Consider the following 20,329-nt stretch of genomic DNA (forward strand, 5'->3'; position numbering starts at 1 on the left):
CATTTGATTTCGCACAAGGTGCTAGGCCCCCCACGAGCATCCGTGTGCATCAGAAAGTTACCCACAGCTTGTACGTGATTTAATAATCTAGCACATTGACTGAAAATAGCAGGGAAGTTTTCTGCAACTGCCCCGAGGGAGAGGAAGGAGAGAAGACAGCCGCCAAACATCTGTTACTAGGAATGATGGTTGCTGCCTTTTTCGCACCAGGTTTTCTCTTCTGCCTACCCTTAGGCCCTGCTGAAAAAGCAACAGTTGTGTTTATGGCAGGGTCCGTCACACATCATTTTGGCCCTGCCAAAAATCTAGTATCTCGTGACAGCAAGGAGATATGGCAACAGGCTTTGCCTTTAAGGCCACAGGTTCCCCCACCCTTGCCTTAAAGGAGGACACATTTTTATGGCGTGAGGTTTTTTTTGTGACAAGTGCATTAGATGTAGCTGTTAAAGTAGTAGACCCTTGGCTACAAACGCTTATGCTTCCGTCAGATTGTTAAAGGACTCCTTTGTCATTGTCACCGCATTAGGCTAAGCACAGTTACTCTTTGGGGCAAATTGTTCCTAGCCATTGTGTCAGCAGGTGCCCCCCCCATAAGGAGGAAGGAAGCATTGCATGTCTCCTTCTTTTTCCTCCTCCTCTTCTTCTTCCTTCTCCTCCTCCTCTTCCTCTTCTTCAATCACTCATAGCAGAGTAAGATTGTCTTCCATAAACACCATGTTAACAATGAGTCTGTAAGTGACTGTGGAGGCCAGTTCTGGATCCCCACGTCCTTCCACAGTGGGGACATTGGTTTCCGGGCAGGAGCTGATCATGGTGTGGATTTTCCAAGCATGCCTTCCTCTTAGCGCGTTTCTCCCTGAGTTTGAGCGTCTTCAAAGCCCATGACACCTTTGAAAAAGGATGCTCTCCAACTGCAGCACTCACAGGCCAGTGTTTTCCCAATTGTTGGTGTTTATACTACATTTTTTTTAAAGATTTGCCTTGAGAGAGTCTTTAAACCTCTTTTGTTGACTACCAGCATTACGCTTTCCATTTTTAAGTTTGGAATAGAGTAGTTGCTTTGGAAGAGGATCATCAGGCATCCGCACAACATGACCAGTCCAATGAAGTTGATGAGGAGGAAGGAAGCATTGCATGTGTTCTCCTGCCAACCCACCTGCTTTTGGCTGGCATGAACCATCAAGCTGTGCATCCTCTTTCACAAGGAGCGTGTTGCTTTCCCTTGAAACGTATAGATCTATAGGCCCTGGTCCAGAGATGCTTTTTAAAGGCACCCTAGGGTTTTTTCCCCTTTTGAAGGTAAATTATTTGTACTCTATCTCTCTGGGTGGGAAATCATAGTCCAGCTGCACACCAAGACCCCAGGTGCCAGGTAACAGAAATTACCCATGGGGTCACTATCTAACGCAATATAAGGCTAGGAATTGGAATGGGAGAAATAATACATGCTTTGATGGAATCACATATTGTGCCGGGGTTATATTCCAGGGATGGCGAGTGTATGCAAAAACGTGTATAGTGTATAGTGTTCTAGGTTCCATATAGACTAGGGAACATATAGTCATTCCATCCCCTTGAAACCACCCCCACTTGAGCGACATTACCTTCCGGAGCCAATGTACTAAACAATGTACTAAACTCCGCCTACCTTATGGGGCTCTGGGAGGCTCTCACGAGATTTTGAAGGGCTGCCCGAGTTCCTGCAAGATCTCACCAGAGCCTGGTAAGCAAGGCAGAGAGATTTCTCAAACTTAGGTCCCCAGCTGTTGTTGGACTACAACTCCCATCATCCCTGACCACTGGGTCTGCTAGCTAGGGATGATGAGAGCTTGATCCCAGTTTGAGAAACAATGCCTTAAAATCTCCGCTTCAGGAAAAACCCGGTGCCGAAAGAGCTTTCAAGCTCTCCACCTTCTGCATGCTTAATTTGTGCGATATCAACGGCCTGAAGTTGAAATAGCGGAAGTTGGACGGGTGTGAATTGCAAGTCCACAGTAATGCGTTTTTTTGACTGACCAGAGGGATGAAAAAGACAGCCAAGAGAATCATGTCACAGTGATTCTTGGACTGTACCATTCAGTCTGCAGTTCATGGCAAGGAATTAATGTTTGACTCATCCACCCTACTAAAAAGCTCTGTGCCCAAAGATGACTGACATGCCAGGGAAAATGTTCTCCCTGACATGCCAGCTTGGTGTGCTCTAGGTGGTGGCTTTGTTTGTTTTAAATGCGAGAGGGCGTTCAAGCATGATGTTCCTCTGCTTGCGGTCTGGAGTAGTACAGCTCAGCAATACATTCTCTCTGCCATTCTCCTGATAGCATGTGTTTAGCTCCAAAGTCAGCTTCTGATAGTCCATTCCTTTGCTTTGAAATTGCAATGTGCAGAGGAAGGTAGAAAATGGCTGCTTGCATGGAAAGAGGACCTGAAAGCATCTTTCAGCCTGAAGCTTAAGTGGGCTATGTTTTAAAATTGGTTCTTAATGCGAATGCAAGACCTGCTACAGCTGCAGGGCAGATGCGGTTTGTCTTCCAATCCTTTCGTGCATTAACAGAATCCGTGACACACAGAGAAGTTCAAACGTGTTTGTTTCACAGGGCAGGTGCAAGAGGTTGCACTGTTTGAGTCACTGCCATTCCTGTTCATCATTGTCCTCTCCCCGTTCACCCACCTAACCACTGCCTCTGTTCGCCTTCCACATCCTCCTTGGCTCACCCTAGGAAAGGACAAGGGGGTCTTTCTTCAGAGTGAGGCATTCTGGCCGAGGTGCCTGAGACTACAAGAATGGATGGTGGTTAACAGATTGAGGTTGAATCCTGACAAGACAGAAGTACTGTTTTGGGGGGACAGGAGATGGGCAGGTGTGGAGGACTCCCTGGTCCTGAATGGGGTAACTGTGCCCCTGGAGGACCAGGTGCGCAGCCTCGGAGTCATTTTGGACTCACAGCTGTCCATGGAGGCACAGGTCAAATCTGTGTCTCAGGCAGCTGTTTACCAGCTCCATCTGGTACGCAGGCTGAGACCCTATCTACCTGCGGACTGCCTCGCCAGAGTGGTGCATGCTCTGGTTATCTCCCGCTTGGAATACTGCAATGCGCTCTACGTGGGGCTACCTTTGAAGGTGACCCAGAAACTACAACTAATACAGAATGCGGCAGCTATACTGGTGACTGGGAGCGGCCAACGAGACCAAATAACACCGGTCTTGAAAGACCTACATTGGCTCCCAGTACGTTTCTGAGCAGAATTCAAAGTATTGGTGCTGACCTTTAAAGCCCTAAACGGCCTTGGCCCTGTATACCTGAAGGAGTGTCTCCACCCCCATTGTTCTGCCCAGACACTGAGGTCCAGCTCTGAGGGCCTTTTGGCAGTTCCCTCACTGCGAGAAGCCAAGTTACAGGGAACCAGGCAGAGGGCCTTCTTGGTGGTGGCACCCGCCCTGTGGAACACCCTCCCTCCAGATGTCAAAGGAAAAAACAACTACCAGACTTTTAGGAGACATCTGAAGGCAGCCCTGTTTAGGGAAGTTTTTAATATCTAAAGGACTATTGTATTTTAATATTTTGTTGGAAGCCGCCCAGAATGGCTGGGGAAACCCAGCCAGATGGGCGGGGTATAAATAATAAATTAGTAGTAGTTGTAGTAGTAGTAGTAGTAGTAGTAGTAGTAGTATTGTGAGAGAGGACCTCTGTTACCACTATGGCTTTGCTGCAACACCTATAGAGGCTCTATAAACTTTAAAAAAGTTCTAAGTTGAAAGAGCATTTCCAGAAGGGTTAATGCAAATGTTCTCCAAGCCAGCTTGCCCAGAATGCCTCCCTCTGAGGAAGGACTTCTTGGCTCTTTCCTAGAGCAAGGTGGGAGAAGGCAGAAATCCTTGCGAAGTGGGGTGAGCAACTGGGGACAGTAAGAGGGGGCTGGGAGGAGGCGGGGGTGTTGCCTGACAGTTCACTGTCCCCCAAACCTGCTGCCTGAGACAATTGTCTCCGCTTGGCTCATGAAAGAGCCCTTCTTGTAAGGTTGCACATGGAAGTGTTTTGAGAAGCAGAAAAAGCACAAAAGGCCGCAAAACTATTATTAAATTTTGTATGCCACCCTATACCCATAGATCTCAGGGAGGTTCACATCATAAAATTACAATATATATTTGTTGTTGTTTAGTCGCTTAGTCGTGTCCGACTCTTTGTGACCCCATGGACCAGAGCACGCCAGGCACTTCTGTCCTCCACTGCCTCCCGCAGGTTGGTCAAACTCATGCTGGTAGCTTCGAGAACACTGTCCAACCATCTCATCCTCTGTCATCCCCTTTTCCTTGTGCCCTCCCCCTTTCCGAGCATCAGGGTCTTTTCCAGGGAGTCTTCTCTTCTCCTGAGGTGGCCAAAGTATTGGAGCCTCAGTTTCAGGATCTGTCCTTCCAGTGAGCACTCAGGGCTGGTTGCCTTCAGAATGTATAGGTTTGTTCTTCTTGCAGTCCATGGGACTCTCAAGAGTCTCCTCCAGCACCATAATTCAAAAGCATCAATTCTTTGGCGATCAGCCTTCTTGATGGTCCAGCTCTCACTTCCATACATCACTACTGGGAAAACCATAGCTTTTACTATACGGACCTTTCTTGGCAATTTTATATATATATATATGTATAAAACACATAATAAAACTCTTGTTTGCTTCCACATTACAAGAGCTCTTATTGACTTTCTGTCCTTTTCATCGTGCAAGGAGGGAAATGCAGTCAAAAGTGGGCCTAATTAATTGCCACTTTGCGACACATCCCAAGGGTGAGGTAACACATTGTGTGCAGCGCAAGGTGAAATGTGTTGGCAGAAATGTATAGAAAGCCTTGAACAAACATTTCCAGCACTCAGATTAGTTTCCAGCAGCTCGACATTAGCAGGCTTCTCCGTTTCACACTTGTAAGTAACAAAGGGAACAATATTTCGAGCCATTGGGGAAATAATTGTGGCAACGAGCGGGGAGATGGGACTGGGAGTGCAAGAGAAGAAAACGGAGTTTTAATGGAATGTTTGACACCTCTGGGGGCTTCGATAGCAGCTTGGATCCCTGCCAAAGTGAATAAATAGCTCTCACCGTTGTTCGTGCCTGGCCATTGTGCTCTGACACCAAACAGAGGTGTATTTTTGTGTGTTCAAAGGTTTCATCTCCCCTTCTAAGTGGACAAGTACGTTCTCAAATATACCAATAAGCGGTACATTTGGGACACCGAAGTCGGGGTCAGCGCAAGGCAAGGAACCACCCGAGGCAGGTGGTTTTGCATACACACCCTACCCATGCTTGCTTTTGCGCTAGCAATCTTTCCCCATCCACCTGTGTCATTTTGAAGAATGGGATCCTTCCTCAGAACAAGGTACAGTGGTGCCTCGCAAGACGAAATTAATCCGTTCCGCAAGCCTCTTCGTCTAGCAGTTTTTTCGTCTTGCGAAGCAACCCTATTAGCGGCTTAGCAGATTAGAGCTATTAGCGGTTTAGCGGCTATTAAAGGCTTAGCGGCTATTAAAGGTTTAGCGGATTAGCGGCTAAAAGGCTATTAGCGGCTTAGCAGCTTAGAAAAAGGGGGGGAAGCGAAAAAAAATCGGAACACTTGCTAGATGTTTTCATCTTGCAAAGCAAGCCCATAGGGAAAATCGTCTTGCGAAGCAGCTCAAAAACAGAAAACCCTTTCGTCTAGCGGGTTTTCCGTCTTGCGAGGCATTCGTCTTGTGGGGCACCACTGTATTCCAGGAAAGGTGGCTCAATGTCATGGCCCTGTCAGGCGAGGAATGCCCAGAGTGAGGAATTAACTATTGTCAAAAGCACGCTTGCAAGTTATGGAAAGGCAGTTCCATCAGTCCTACTTCTCCCAGCTACTCCTAGGTGTGCACCTGATGAGGCAGTTGGCACAGCAGGGAGGTCCTGCTATGGACCTCAACTTGTGTATCTCCCCTAACTGAGCTTCACACAAGCAGGCAAGGACTCTGCCTGTGTGTCACCTTCTACTCCTCCCATTTTACCCCTCTTCTGGTCCTGGGAGACAATGGAGCAGAAGAGGTGGAGGAGGAGGTGTGGAAGCCCTTGATTCTACACTAGCCAGTCTCTGACATCCAGGGGAGTGCATGCACCACCACATCATTCTTTTTGAGTTTAGTTGAAACTTTAAAATTTCAATGAACTGCTTTTAAAAGGAAGTTCTTGCCAGAAAGCTGGAGGTTCAAGTTTCTTCCACCACCTGAGTTTGCCTAATGGAAGTGCCTGTCCTGACCGAGGCGATAAACCAACTGGGCTGTTTCAGTTCTGTAAAGCAAGCAGAGGCTCATATTATGGGGTGTTCCTTTCTAGAGAGGAGAAAACATTTCCCGCAAATAGAAAACTCGTGTGTCAAAGAACTAGCTTTTTAAGGAACTGAGGTTCCTGCTTTGTGAACCTGACATCTAACATTCCCTGCATGTGGTGATTTTCTGTGCAGGGATAGATCCTGTGATATACCCCCAAACCCCCCAAAACCTAAAAGTGTTGGACAAGGATGAAGAGATTGCTTTTTAAAGCTGGTTCCGAAATAATGCAGATTCACCAGGTGAGCATATTTGCTGATGCACAACCGCGGCTGATGGCGACTCTGCCACTGGAGTACTATAGGGGTGTATCTCTTTGTAAAGTTGTATAACGCATTGTACCATGACAGACAACTATCCGAAGCCACCTTTCGTGTGACTTGGGCTTGTCATTGTTTCTCAGTCCCCCTGCCACCTGTTCCCTTTGTTGTTGTTTAGTCGTTTAGTCGTGTCCGACTCTTCGTGACCCCATGGACCAGAGCACATCAGGCACTCCTGTCTTCCACTGCCTCCCGCAGTTTGGTCAAACTCATGCTGGTAGCTTTGAGAACACTGTCCAACCATCTTGTCCTCTGTCGTCCCCTTCTCCTTGTGCCCTCCATCTTTCCCAACATCAGGGTCTTTTCCAGGGAGTCTTCTCTTCTCATGAGGTGGCCAAAGTATTGGAGCCTCAGCTTCAAGATCTGTCCTTCCAGTGAGCACTCAGGGCTGGTTTCCTTCAGAATGGAGAGGTTTGATCTTCCTGCAGTCCATGGGACTCTCAAGAGTCTCCTCCAGCACCATAATTCAAAAGCATCAATTCTTCGGCGATCAGCCTTCTTTATGGTCCAGCTCTCTCTTCCATACATCACTACACCTGTGCCCTAAAGGAAGTAATAAAGTTTGCCAAGTTCTTTTCATTTGCAACACGCTGCTATCCATTGTCAGTAGCTGTGGCAGTCTAAAAGTATGTTGCCTTTGTTCACGCCCTTCAGAAAGTCTTGAAAGACATTTCCGAAAGGCGAAATTCTGTAAAGCAGGCCATATACTGCTCTCTTCCTTGCCGAGGGAAAAGGCAAGTGCCAAGAATGTGACAGGGAGTTATTGGAAAGGGACCCCACCTGAGTCCTTGAGAAGAGGTTCTGTCACCATGTATGACAAGGTCACTGTGAGAAGCCCCTGTTTTGCGTTGGAGGCTTTCTTTGGGATTCCCTGCTTATGACCTGGGCGGGCTCAGGCAGGCAGAATCTCAGACCAAGAAATTCATAAGGGCCGGCTGGAAGAGTGACAGGGTTAACTCTGAATGATTAGCGTAGCAACATGTTCTCCAGGCAGCGGTGGGAAAATTCTGCAAAAAACCACCAAATGACTGATACTGCTGCTGCAAAGTTTTGGCTGGGAATTCCCTTCTCGAGGTTGAGACAGGTATAGTCTAAGGACGCTGCCGTTGAGAAAAACAGCACATGGGCACATCTAAGCAAAATAGTCATAAATGATATTTGGGGGGGGGGGAGGGAGATTGAACTGTGAGAATGGTAGCATTTAAACTATTCTTTTTTAAAAAAAAACTGGATGCCTTTTGGTTGAGCCTGCAGCCACAGAGGCAAGGAGACGCTCTCCAGTGCAGGAAACAGTCCTGCAGATAGAAAGGAAATTACCGTAAAATTGTGCACCCAAATCTCAAACCAGGCAGCTGCTCCAGAAGGACACCATGTTTGTTGGAACAGCTAAAAAATAAATAAATCAAGGCCCGTTCTCGTGTTGCCGCCCTCCAGAACTCTTGAGGAAGTACACGAAGAAGGACATCAGATGATGAAATAGCATTTTAAATATTCTAACATAGAATCATAGAATCATAGAGTTGGAAGAGACCACAAGGGCCATCGAGTCCAACCCCCTGCCAAGCAGGAAACACCATCAGAGCACTCCTGACATATGGTTGTCAAGCCTCTGCTTAAAGACCTCCAAAGAAGGAGACTCCACCACACTCCTTGGCAGCAAATTCCACTGTCAAACAGCTCTTACTGTCAGGAAGTTCTTCCTAATGTTTAGGTGGAATCTTCTTTCTTGTAGTTTGGATCCATTGCTCCGTGTCCGCTTCTCTGGAGCAGCAGAAAACAACCTTTCTCCTTCCTCTATGTGACATCCTTTTATATATTTGAACATGGCTATCATATCACCCCTTAACCTCCTCTTCTCCAGGGTAAACATGCCCAGCTCCCTTAGCCGTTCCTCATAAGGCATCATTTCCAGGCCTTATAGAATTATACATAGAATTATAACCACCACCCATGTGGAGCTGTGCCACAAGCAGCCATTCAAACAGATGTGTGAATTGAGCTTTTGTTTCGCCTTAACCGCTAGAACGCTGCACTAGATGTGGCAGCACAGACCACTGCTTATAGAATTCCTGTAGCTCAATAGGACAAGGCTGCCTGGTGTATTCTTGTTTTTCTTCTTCCTTTGGGGAAGCTATTCTTCTGATGGAAGCATGGAATGCCTTGGTTTAGAAGCAAATGTGGGATGAACTATCCCTGTCAATCCAAACCTCACTAGGAACTTATTCCATGATGGGGTGATCTTAACACCGCCTACTACCGAACCATTCCCAATCCACGCTGCTGCAAAAACCCAATAGTGGGCATTACTTGCTGTGTACGTAATCCTGCTTTACACAGACGAGGGTTTGTGTGCAAAACACCAGCTGTGCGTTGTGGAAAGAACTACAAATACAGAGACACTTTGACAATGATTGGCAGCCAGTCCAGATTTTTTTCGCTCACCCATGTTAAAGCTCAGCAATGACAGGCAATGAAGTTTAAATGATGGTAGCATCTTCTGCGTTCCCTTTGTGGACACAACTTGCATCCTGTCACTTCTCTGCGAGGCCCGCACGTTTTTGTCTCTGTGCCTCGCTTGGCATTTTGCTTTTCCAGGAAGCAGATTTTGGCATTTGCAGAAGTGCAGCAGCACGACTCTTCCAGCCTGTTAGGGTTCCCCAGGGCCCTCGCTGAGCTAACTCCATATGCTCAGAATTGAGTTAGAGTCTCAAACTCATCAGCTTGGCTTCGGAATTATTAGCTCTGGAATTATAATATACTTCAGCTTCTGTGTATTTTATTTTCCGGTTCCTGAACCATCCGGGCCCTGTTGTGCATATATGGTCTCTCTCTCACACACGCACAAATAGAAAGAATAGTCTTGGGACTTGGAAGCCATTGCCATTAGCTTCCTTTTGCTCTCTCAGATGACATTGGAATGAAATGGCCCAGAACTCAATTCCTTAGTAAAAATTTCCCGAAGAAAGCCATTTCAGTGTAACAGGCCCGTTGTGAGGGAGGTGTCAGCCCTCTGTGACTTATCCACTTCCGAGAGACTCACAACATCAGTGCCTTAGACAAGGCAAGAATCCAAGGGTCTGCTAGATTAAGTGGTGTCAACAGCAGCACTGTTGCGCTGAGGAATGCCCAACACGCAGGCCGAAGGTGGCATGCAATCCATCTTTAAGGACTGTCAACATATCTTCTCTGTTCACACCTGTACATCAGAGGCACAAAAACCTCAGGCCTGGGACAGAAGGTGACCCTCAAGCCCCCATCTCAAAGCAGTGGCACTTCCCCCCAAAATGCAAATTAAGACTTTTATCTAATTACCAGTGGGAAATGCTTGCTGTCCAAATAAGGCTAGGCACTTCCTTTAAAGGTTCCGGGAGCTGATTCAACTGTCCTTGCCACCATTCAGTCCTGTGCATGGCTACAGCTATGCAAGAACATCCTGCTTAAACCAAGGCTGCTTTCTCTTTTGCTTTGCAGAGGCACCGCGTTAACTGCTCAGAGCAGTGCCAGGACAGACACATAGTCCCAGGGCGCATGCAAAGTTCCAGCTGAAGTTTGAGCTTCTAAGTAGCAGCACACAAAGCCAGAGTAAATAGGGCTATTATTATTTTTTTACCTGCCTGTTAAAAGCTTCCAAGGGCAGGCTTGAGAAGAAAAGCCATAATCGGGGCCGCCAAGCTCCATACAATCGTAGATGGAGCTTAGGAGCCAGATAGTCAATAGTCCTGGTTAACTCTGCATTACAGCAGGCCACCAGGGAATCAGCTGAGAGGTCATCAACATGGCTAATGCATCCCCTACCACTCTCTGGAAGCCATTTGGCTCCATTAAGTGGCGGGGGTGGACCACTCGAATCAGTCCTACCTCCCTGTGGAGGGGAAGGATCGCAGAGAAGTCTAGTTGTACCAGGAAGTGATCTAACTGTGGCACTTCTTTTGTTCCACTCGAACTTGGTGTCAGATCACTAAGGTAAACCCCAGATCTAAGGCATGTCCATGGCTGTGTGTAGGGCCAGATTTATTCAGGGACAGCCCCATGGGGGGCATGCTTTCAAGGAGTCCTGAGCAGCCCCTTGTAAAGTCATGTTGGCATGGATGTTAAAGTCACCCAGGACCACCAAACTAGGTGTCTCTAGGAGAACATCTGGCACTGCCTGAAGCAGCTCGGGCAGGGAATGCTTGGTGCGGCAGGTACACCGAAAGGAATCTTGTACTGCCCCTATTGCCCACCTTCCGGAACATGCACTCAGAGAACTGTGTCTCCCCAGTAGAACACCTGGTGAAAACCAAGGACTTTTTACGAATCACTGCACCCACACAACCTGCGTCGCTGGTGAAGAAGCAGCAGCAAGAACAAGCCCAGCTTCCAGGTCAATTTCTCCACCCACAATCAAGTCATGGATGGCAGTGGTCTTATGAATCACTGGCCTGCCATTGCATTGCTCTAGTAGTGCACCTGGAAGAAATGTTTTAGCCCTGTCCTCACCCTGTTGGAAGGGACGCGGGTGGTGCTGTGGGTTAAACTAGGACTTGCTGATCAGAAGGTCGGTGGTTTGAATCCCCGCGACAGGGTGAGCTCCCGTTGTGCGGTCCCTGCTCCTGCCAACCTAGTAGTTCGAAAGCACAAGTGCAAGTAGATAAATAGGTACCGCTCCGGCGGGAAGGTAAACGTTTTCCGTTCACCAGAAGCAGCTTAGTCATGCTGGCCACATGACCTGGAAGCTGTACGCCGGCTCCCTCGGCTAATAAAGCGAGATGAGCGCCGCAACCCCAGAGTCGGCCACGACTAGACCTAATGGTCAGGGGTCCCTTTACATTTACCACCCTGTTGGACAAGGTTTCTACACCCTTGTGCAAATTACGGTAGTTGAAACAAACAATGTAGTTTATTGTACAAAACTCACATATACATGTACAAAACTCACATATACGTACATTAGTAATGGATATGTCCTCCGCTATTTTTAAGCAGCATTTGAACACAGTTTGGCATGGAGTCTACTAGTTTTGAACAGTCACTGTTGATTTTCAGATCCCTGTTCCACACTTGAATCAGAGCCTGAATGAGCGTCTTCATAGTTGTACAGTCTATAGCACGGAGGCGACTTTTGCATATAGCCCACAAATTATCAGTGGGATTTATGTCTGGGGAATTCCCTGACCAATCAAGTACCTGCATTTGCTGCTCTGTCATGAATTTCTTCACCACTTTCAATGTGTGACAGGGGGCTAGGTCCTGCTACAATATCCCAGTACTGTCAGGATATCTCTTTTCCAGCTCTGGAATAACTCTCTTTTGTAGAACCTCAGTATATTGTGGTGAGCGCATCATTCCTTCTATTGGCTGCAGGCTTCTGACACCTTAATGATCAACTGACTTTTCATGTTTGTTTTGAGTACAGGATTACGAGTAAGATAGAAAACATGCTTTGTTTCAATTAATTTGCACAAGGGTGTACGTGCAGAGAATGGTTTTTCCTTTTAAGTAGAGAAGCAATCAAAACCACAGTCTGAAAGTCAGCTCAGGAACCTGTACATGGGCAGGTTATAAACCGAATAAGCAAAATGGGTCCATTCTACCATCCTGATCCCACCTCATTTTTCCTGCCTACGTAGATTGAATCACATATGCAGCTTGTACGTGAGTTGGAGAGGTAGATCATGTTTACAGAGACATACAGGCATGCACGCTTCAAGTCAAAAGCTGTAAATCATTCTGAGATAAACTATTTTGTAACGAAGCCTAATTTTCTGTATTTCCTTTGGTGTACCTCATCATGATAACTGCTCTTGCTCTTCATAACGCCAGCTGAAATTGGCATCCGAGGCTTCCAGTTATCACCTTGTTGGGAGCCATATATTACTCAGCGAGTAATGAGTTTAGCAATCAGCTCAGCAAACTGATAACAGACACTTTCCTCTCTCTCTCTCTTTCCCCCCTTCAAAGGACAAAAAGAGCTATTCCTGCCCTGTGTGCGAGAAATCTTTTACCGAAGACCGACTTATAAAATCGCACATAAAGACAAACCACCCAGGTAAGACGAGCCACATTAATGGTCTTAAATGTAGCGTAATAGTGGAGCCGTGCTGCAGACTAAGCAATGGATTTTAGCTGTGTTGTGTATGCTGGTTATCGTATGTGGAAAACAGCAGTCCAGCCCTATAGAGTCCTGATACTACAGGTGGTTCCTTAGTCGGAGCAGCTCATGGTTATTAGTAGCAACAGCAGCAGCAAACTCCTGGTGCCTCGCCTCACCTTGCTTGCCTTATTTTGAACTCTGCTTGGCCCTGGCTCTACACCCAATCTGCATGCTCTAGCCTTTGCCTTGCCTGCCTGGACCATTTCCCTTTGCTTCAGCAGCCAAAAACCAAAGAAGAGGAGTTTGGATTTGATATCCCGCCTTTCACTCCCCTTCAGGAGTCTCAAAGCGGCTCACATTCTCCTTTCCCTTCCTCCCCCACAACAAACACTCTGTGAGGTGAGTGGGGCTGAGAGACTTCAAAGAAGTGTGACTAGCCCAAGGTCACCCAGCAGCTGCATGTGGAGGAGCGGAGACGCGAACCTGGTTCCCCAAATTACGAGACTACCGCTCTTAACCACTACACCAGTGTTTCCCAACCACTGTTCCGTGGCACACTAGTGTGCCGCGAGATGTTGCCTGGTGTGCCGCGGGAAAAATTAAAAAATTCGAAAGATTTTTTTTTAAAGTCAAATTTTCGATTGGGGCGCCGTCACTAGATGACCCCTGGGGTTCCCTCCCTCCCTCCCGCTCTGCGCCTCCCTCCTCCTCCTCCTCCTCCGGGGAGGCCCTTCCTGGCTCTCGGCCAAGGCTTGGTGGCTGCCACTCACTCACTCGCTCGCCCACCCGTCCCTCCATCCCTGCACCCGGCCTCTCCCCCTCCGTCCCCGGCGCGGGGGCTGCCGGGATCCGTAGTCCCCTCGCCCTTGGGCTCCGCGCCCGCGCGGGGTGCGCAAACTACGTTTCCCAGCGTGGCCTGGCGGGCCGGGCGTTTTGTTTGAAGCGCTCTTCTCCCGGCCATGGAATGAGCGCAGCGGCGGCCGGGCGGGCAGGGGCTTTTCCGCGCAGACCCCGCGCAGCCTGCCTGCGCCCCCGCAGAGATCGGGTGGCAGGATGGAGCCCGGGGATCCCCGCGGAGGCGGAGCGGCGGAGGCTGCCCCCCAGGTAGGGCTGCGTCGGGGGGGGGGTTTATTTTTGCAATGCTGCATCCGCGCCGGAGGGGACGCATTGGACCGCGGGGAGACCCCTTGGCGGGCGTGCAAGGCAATGCATGCGTGCAGGCGTTGCATGGAGTGCAGTGCAATGCAATGGCAACGCGGCGCCCTGCATGCATGCATGCAACTTCCACCGGCGCTCCGGACTTGGCAGGTGAGGGGGGTCTCCAGTGGGCGGCAGAGAGAGCCGGGAGGGCGAAGGGGAGCCGGGGGGGAGCAGCACTGCTCCCCGAGCCGAGCCCGGGGGGAAACTTCAGCGTCATTGCGCCGGGTGTTGGAAGCGGAGGCTGGCGGGGGCCCCTCACCTGCAAAACCTGGTCGCCTCTCATATATTTCGTGCATTGCATTCATTGCCCGCTTTCTCCTCCAAGGAGCTCCCGGGGGCGCGCGTGGTTCTCCCCGTGTTATCCTCGCAACAACAGCCCTGCGAGGTGGGTCAGGCGAGTGGCCCAAGGGAGCACCCAGGGATTGTCCTGGCCAGGTGGGGTGATTTGAACTCTGCTCTCTGCCCGGTCTTCGTCCTCATTTAGCCCCCACATATGCATGACTGTGCATGACTGAGGTTTTCCCCCCTCGTCTTGGCTATGGTGTGAGTCTGTGCTGTTAATTAATGGGGTTCTGCCTTCGGAGAAGATGAGCCAGCCCTCAAGGAGGTGATTATGTAATTTGCTAGCAATTCATGTCCCTCCCGGCGTGACGCTGCGCGCTGACGTCACGGGGCTGTAATGGTGGTGTGCCTCGAGATTTTTTTTCATGAAACAAGTGTGCCTTTGCCCAAAAAAGGTTGGGAAACACTGCACTACACCACACTGGCTCTCAAAAAACAGACCCCTGCTGAGGCCTGACGCTTGGCCAATCCAGAGGCTTCATCCTGCCTGCCAGTAACAGGAGGTGATATTCCCAACCCCTGTTCCCCTTTTAATTCTGAAGAAAGGCCTGACCACTCAGTCCAGATTTGGCCCATGAGGTTCTCAGCTTAGGCCCCAAGATCCGTGGCAATGACCCTGCAGGATCATCTCCATTTGAGGTTTTTTTAATAATAATAAATTTTATTTATACTCCTCCCTCCCCAGCTGAGACCAGAGCTCAGGGCGACTAACACAGTACAACTTAAAAACAAGATTAAAATACAACATTAAAATGCAGCCTCATTTCAGTAGAAACTCAAATCAAAGAACTTTTTGGGGATGAAAACGTCAAATCTTCACCAAGGCCAACTATCCAGACTGGTCCTGCGTGGGCCAGAAAAAGCCAGGGAAGTCCCCAATTAGGAGTTCCATCACAGAAGGAAAAAGGGAAAAAAGAAAGAGAGGGAGGGGATCAAGTTGATTCCAAGCCAAAGGCCAAGCGGAACAACTCTGTCTTACAGGCCCTGCGGAAAGAAATCAGATCCTGCAGGGCTCTGGTCTCATGAGACAGAACGTTCCACCAGGCCGGAGCCAGTGTTGAAAAGGCCCTGGCTCTGGTTGAGTCTAATCTAACTTCCTTAGGGTCCGGGACTTCTAGGGTGTTGCTATTTATGGACCTTAAGGTCCTCTGCGAGGCGTATCGGGAGAGGCAGTCCCGTAGGTTGAGCAGAGGTTAGATGGCCATCTGTCATGGATGCTTTAGTTGAGTTCCCTACATTGCGGGGAATTGGACTAGATGACTCTCAGGGTCCCTTCTAACTCTGCAATATACACTCAGCATATGCATCTTTTTTTAAATATTTTATTAAGTTTTCAAACATAAAACACATATTGAATACACAAATACATTAACATTATACACAAGAAAAAGAAAATAAAAGAGAAAGAAAAACAAAACTTTTCATAGCTTTTTTATATAACTTATTGGACTTCCTCACATCTCCCTTACCCTGCGTTCTCAGCAATAAAAATTATCAGCAAATTGTTACCTTGTGTCATACCTTATTTAGTACTTCTCAGATGTTAAGTTTCTTAATTTAAAATAGGTATTATCAATTAATTATAACTTGAATTTACCATAAATTTACTGGAACCATATTTTTCTAAATCGCGCAATTTCTTAAGATTCATACAACTTAAAATGTTTTTGTAAATAGTCTTTAAACTTTTTCCAGTCCTCTTCCATTGTTTCTTCTCCCAAATCTCAGATTCTGCCAGTCATTTCCGCCAGTTCCATGTAGTCCATCAATTGCATCTGCCATTCTTCCAGTGTGGGTAGATCTTGTGTCTTCCAATACTTTGCAATAAGTATCCTTGCTGCTGTAGTCGCATAAGCATATGCATCTTTTTAAAAGGCATGCAATTAGCTTGACCATTACGCACTCTTGGGACTCAGCAACGTGGTCCCATCACTTCATTATTTCTAGTTGATTATAGCCTCACATCTGTATTCTCAGGCCTTTTGGTGTTGTTAACGACCTGCCTGCTTGGGTATTTTGGGCTCCTCCGGAAATCCCAGGTGAAACCTTAAGCAAATGTTATGCGCCTCTCAGAGAGCATAGAAGCTAATAAATGTTTGGTTAGCGAAGCTGCCCGGTTCGGTATTGGCCGCCTGAGAGTGCTCCCTGCCAGAAAGGGGGAAAAAACAACCACCCATTTCTGCAGCAATGGCGCAACCAGCCTCTTAATTTGTCACAAAAATAGCAAGTCACCATGGAGGCAACTCAGCACACAAAAGCAATGGCCAGTCCTTGAAAAAGCTGTAAAATAATGAAGCAGTTTCCTTAAGACTTCACAACCCCACTGGAAGGCTGGTGCGGAGAGAGGTAGGAAGAGAAGAGAAAACAAGGAAAAGGAAGCCTATTGAAAGGACGTGGCAAGGAGCAATCTAAATATTATGTTTTCTCATTATTGTCATGTGTTTTCTGAAGTCTAAAGCTCCCCCCCATGTGATTTTTTTTCTCCCCCTTCTCCAGAGGTTTCCATGAACACCATCTCCGAGATTGTTGGCAGGAGAGTTCAGCTGAAAGGGCTGATAGGAAAGCGAGCCGTGAAATGCCCCTACTGCAATTTTTACTTCATGAAGAATGGATCAGACCTTCAGCGTCACATCTGGGCCCATCAAGGTAACTGCAGCGTAGCTGGCACTTAATCTGCTTAAAAATAGCGATCACTTCCTGACACGCCGATGCTCCGGTTATGGCCCAGCTAGACGCACGGAATTCCACCACACAATTTACTAGCAGCTGTTTCGGGTGAGGGGTCTTTGAGGTTACGGACCATGTCATGCAGCCAGTGTTTTCCACAGAAGGGAAGGCGGTAGCTGGGGGGAAAGGTGTTAATTCACAGCTGCTGTTCATCACGTTGCTGTTGTTGGCATCGGTCTGTCTCGAGACACAATGGAGTTCTCCGGAGATGAAGTCAAAGTGAGCTCCACAGGATGCAAGCCTGGGCAGCATGTAGAGAGTTCCTGGGCTGCCCAGAAGACAACACACACACACACACACACACACACACACACCCTCAGCCTCACTGATGTGGTCCAAAGGTAAGCAAAGCAATACAGTTGGCACAAGCTTGGCTGATTGCAGAGATACATAATTTGGGCACTTGTTACCAAGCTGATACATATGAGAATTTTCTAGGAAACTCGGGCCCTTCCAGACCTTCCAGTTCACAGAGCATCCATCCCGATTTGCTTGCAGGCAGATTACCGTACTTTCCCATGTATAAGATGTTATTTTTTCCTTAGAAATTATAGGCAAAAATTGTGGGGAGTCTGATACACAGAAAGCAGAGGGGGACGTGCAGTTGGTGGCAGCAGCCAGCAGAAGATTGGCAGTGGCGATTGGGCGTATGATTGGTTGCTGTGGCAAGGCCTGCTGACGATTGGCTGTGGCTGCAGCAATTGGGCGGTTGATTTACGTCAGTGGCGAGGTGGTTGAATCGGCTGTGGTTGAATCAAGTGGGCAGGTGGGCTTGTGGCTGCGAGTGTGCAGGCGATCGGTGGCCATGGCGATGCGTGCGATTTGCAGTTGCTGGCAGGTGTTGAAACCCCCCCCCCCAAAGCTGAACAACTCTGGGCAATCCCCCCCCCCCTCAATTTTCTTTGTTGCAGTCCAAAAAAATAGGGGTCGTCTTATACACGGAAAAATACGGTATGTCGGTTATTTAACAAGCATTCATTCCAATTTGCAGGGCATGTTAGGGAGGTTAGATGATGATGCATCAAAGCAAGTGGCACCCCACGCTTCTCAGCGCATTTTCTCCATCGCTTTGCTTATCACAAAAAGTCCAGTCTTTGCAGGTTTGTTGCACATGACTGCCCAATCAGCAACTTGAATTTGCTGGTGCTTGTGAATCGCACCTGAAATGCAGTGGTCTGGAAGTTCCCTGTGAGGCTCACAGTCCTGGTTCTTCACCCTCGAAGCCCACTTCTGTGGGCATTTGCGTAGAATTGCTGCTTTCCCAGTACTTTCGTCAACATCAGCTCGTTAAGCCTTCCACCCTTCTGACTGGTTCACACTTCAAGTTGCAGCCAATGTTATTCATACTCAGAGAAGACCCATTGAAATTGATGGACATAACTTAGGGCTGTTAACTTCAGTGGGTATATTTTGAGTAGAACACAACCCAGAATTTCTTAACGCAAGGACCGGCAGCTGAAAATGTAAACCGACTCTGTTCAAAAGTATTGCACTTTGAGGAGGTAGCAGGTGGTGGCCAATTAACCCGAGATCTATGATGATTCAGGCATGCAAGTCGTCACTTGATGTTGCAGTCATCAGGTGATGAACTTGCATGCATGATCTGCCCCTCAGGAAAAGTGCTTACTGTAGGTCAGTTTTTCCCAGACTTGGGACTCCAGTTGTTTGTGGACTACAGTCCCCATCATCCGTGACCACTGCTCCTGCTAGCTAGGGATGATGGGGGTTGTGTTAGTATTTTCATTCTCCATTGCTGGATCATATGCTCCTATGTTTACTTTTCTGTACTGTTGTGTATGGGAATGGAAGTCAGTCTGAGATACTTCCGCTTCTTGTTCTCTGTTTCTCTTCTGAGGGAACTGCCTGTGTGAGAAGACACAGCTCACCGCTCGTCATGATGCTTTTGTTTTCTTTGCTGTAAATAAAGACTCTGATGCTACATCAATTTATTATTATTATTATTATTATTATTATTTATACCCCGCCCATCTGGCTGGGTTTCCCCAGCCACTCTGGGCGGCTTCCAACAGAACACTAAAATACAATAACCTATTAAACATTAAAAGCTTCCCTAAACAGGGCTGCCTTCAGATGTCTTCTAAAAGTTTGGTAATTATTTTTCTCTTTGACATCTGGTGGGAGGGCGTTCCACAGGGCAGGTGCCACTACCGAGAAGGCCCTCTGCCTGGTTCCCTGTAACTTGGCTTCTCGCAGTGAGGGAACCACCAGAAGGCCCTCAGCGCTGGACCTCAGTGTCCGGGCAGAACGATGGAGGTGGAGACGCTCCTTCAGGCATACTGGACCGAGGCTGTTTAGGGCTTTAAAGGTCAGCACCAACACTTTGAATTGTGCTCGGATATCCGGCACAATCTCGCTTTCGCTGAACCCTGCTAATGCGTGCTCAACATCTACGGATATGGGTCGAAGTGTTTTGCAGGACTGGCCCAGAGGAATGTCCCAATAGGTTGTAGACCAGAAACAGCTGGAGAACCAAGTTTGGAAAACACTGCTGAAGGCAGTCCAGAGAGCACCTTTGCAGCATCACAGATATGGCAACAGGAGAGGGGTGCAACTTTTAAGATTTGCAATATAAACACACTTAGCTAGAATTAAGCCCCATTGGCTAATAAAAGATTCTTCCAGGTGGTACATTTAGCTACAGCACTGGCTGAATAGGTTTTTAACATACCATGAACACCTTTGGTGAATGCATAGTGTTCACCAGGACAGCGGCATCTGCTAGGACCAATTTAGTTAATGCTGCAATTAAACATCACTTGGAAGGATATTCCATCTGATATTTTTTTTTAAAGGAAAAATAGGCTAGCACATGCCGTGTTGGCATAGGGCTTCTACATTAATTCCCACTGCTAACTTTATTTATTGCATTTCTCATTTATAACATCTTTGACATGATAAATGGCAAGCAGTATATTTCCACCTCGCCCCCCTTTGTTGCTCTAGTACTCCGAAAGCAGAGCTCTGACATAAGTCAGCTTTTTGAAGTCTCCTGCTGCATCTTCTATTGGAGCTACAGCAAAGTCTATGTAAATCAGTTGTTTGTGGCTCATCTAGTTCAAAGCTACCCGTTTTAGCGATTTTCTGCCTCAGCAGATAAGTCAAAAGTTATTCCGCAATTAATATTTCGAATCCCTTTTGTTTTTGAATTAATGAATCACAAGTTAGTCCAGCGAGTATTCCTGCCCGATAATATCCACACACAAAAGGGTAAATTAAATTATTACCGTCATCCATGCAAAGGCTGTTGTTTTCAAGCCTGGATATTCTCAGAGCTCCAGAAATTATTTCCGCATAGAAAAGTAAGCTGCAATGACCTAGCTATG

General features: G+C 47.7%; 1 protein-coding gene across 4 annotated transcripts in view; it reads left to right on the top strand.

Moving 5' to 3' along the window:
- The window catches only part of ZFAT (zinc finger and AT-hook domain containing), a 91,993-nt gene that overhangs the window by 39,366 nt on the left and 32,298 nt on the right, over window positions 1–20,329 (top strand). For all 4 annotated transcript variants that reach the window (XM_083516546.1, XM_083516547.1, XM_083516549.1 and 1 more), the window contains exons 8-9: window positions 12,584–12,671; window positions 16,755–16,904. In XM_083516546.1, coding sequence (XP_083372672.1) covers window positions 12,584–12,671; window positions 16,755–16,904 — 238 coding nt within the window. The remainder of the gene's footprint in view (window positions 1–12,583; window positions 12,672–16,754; window positions 16,905–20,329) is intronic.

Source organism: Podarcis liolepis, assembly GCF_965112155.1.
Source record: "Podarcis liolepis genome assembly, chromosome: 8".
In the NCBI taxonomy this organism is placed as follows: domain Eukaryota; kingdom Metazoa; phylum Chordata; class Lepidosauria; order Squamata; family Lacertidae; genus Podarcis; species Podarcis liolepis.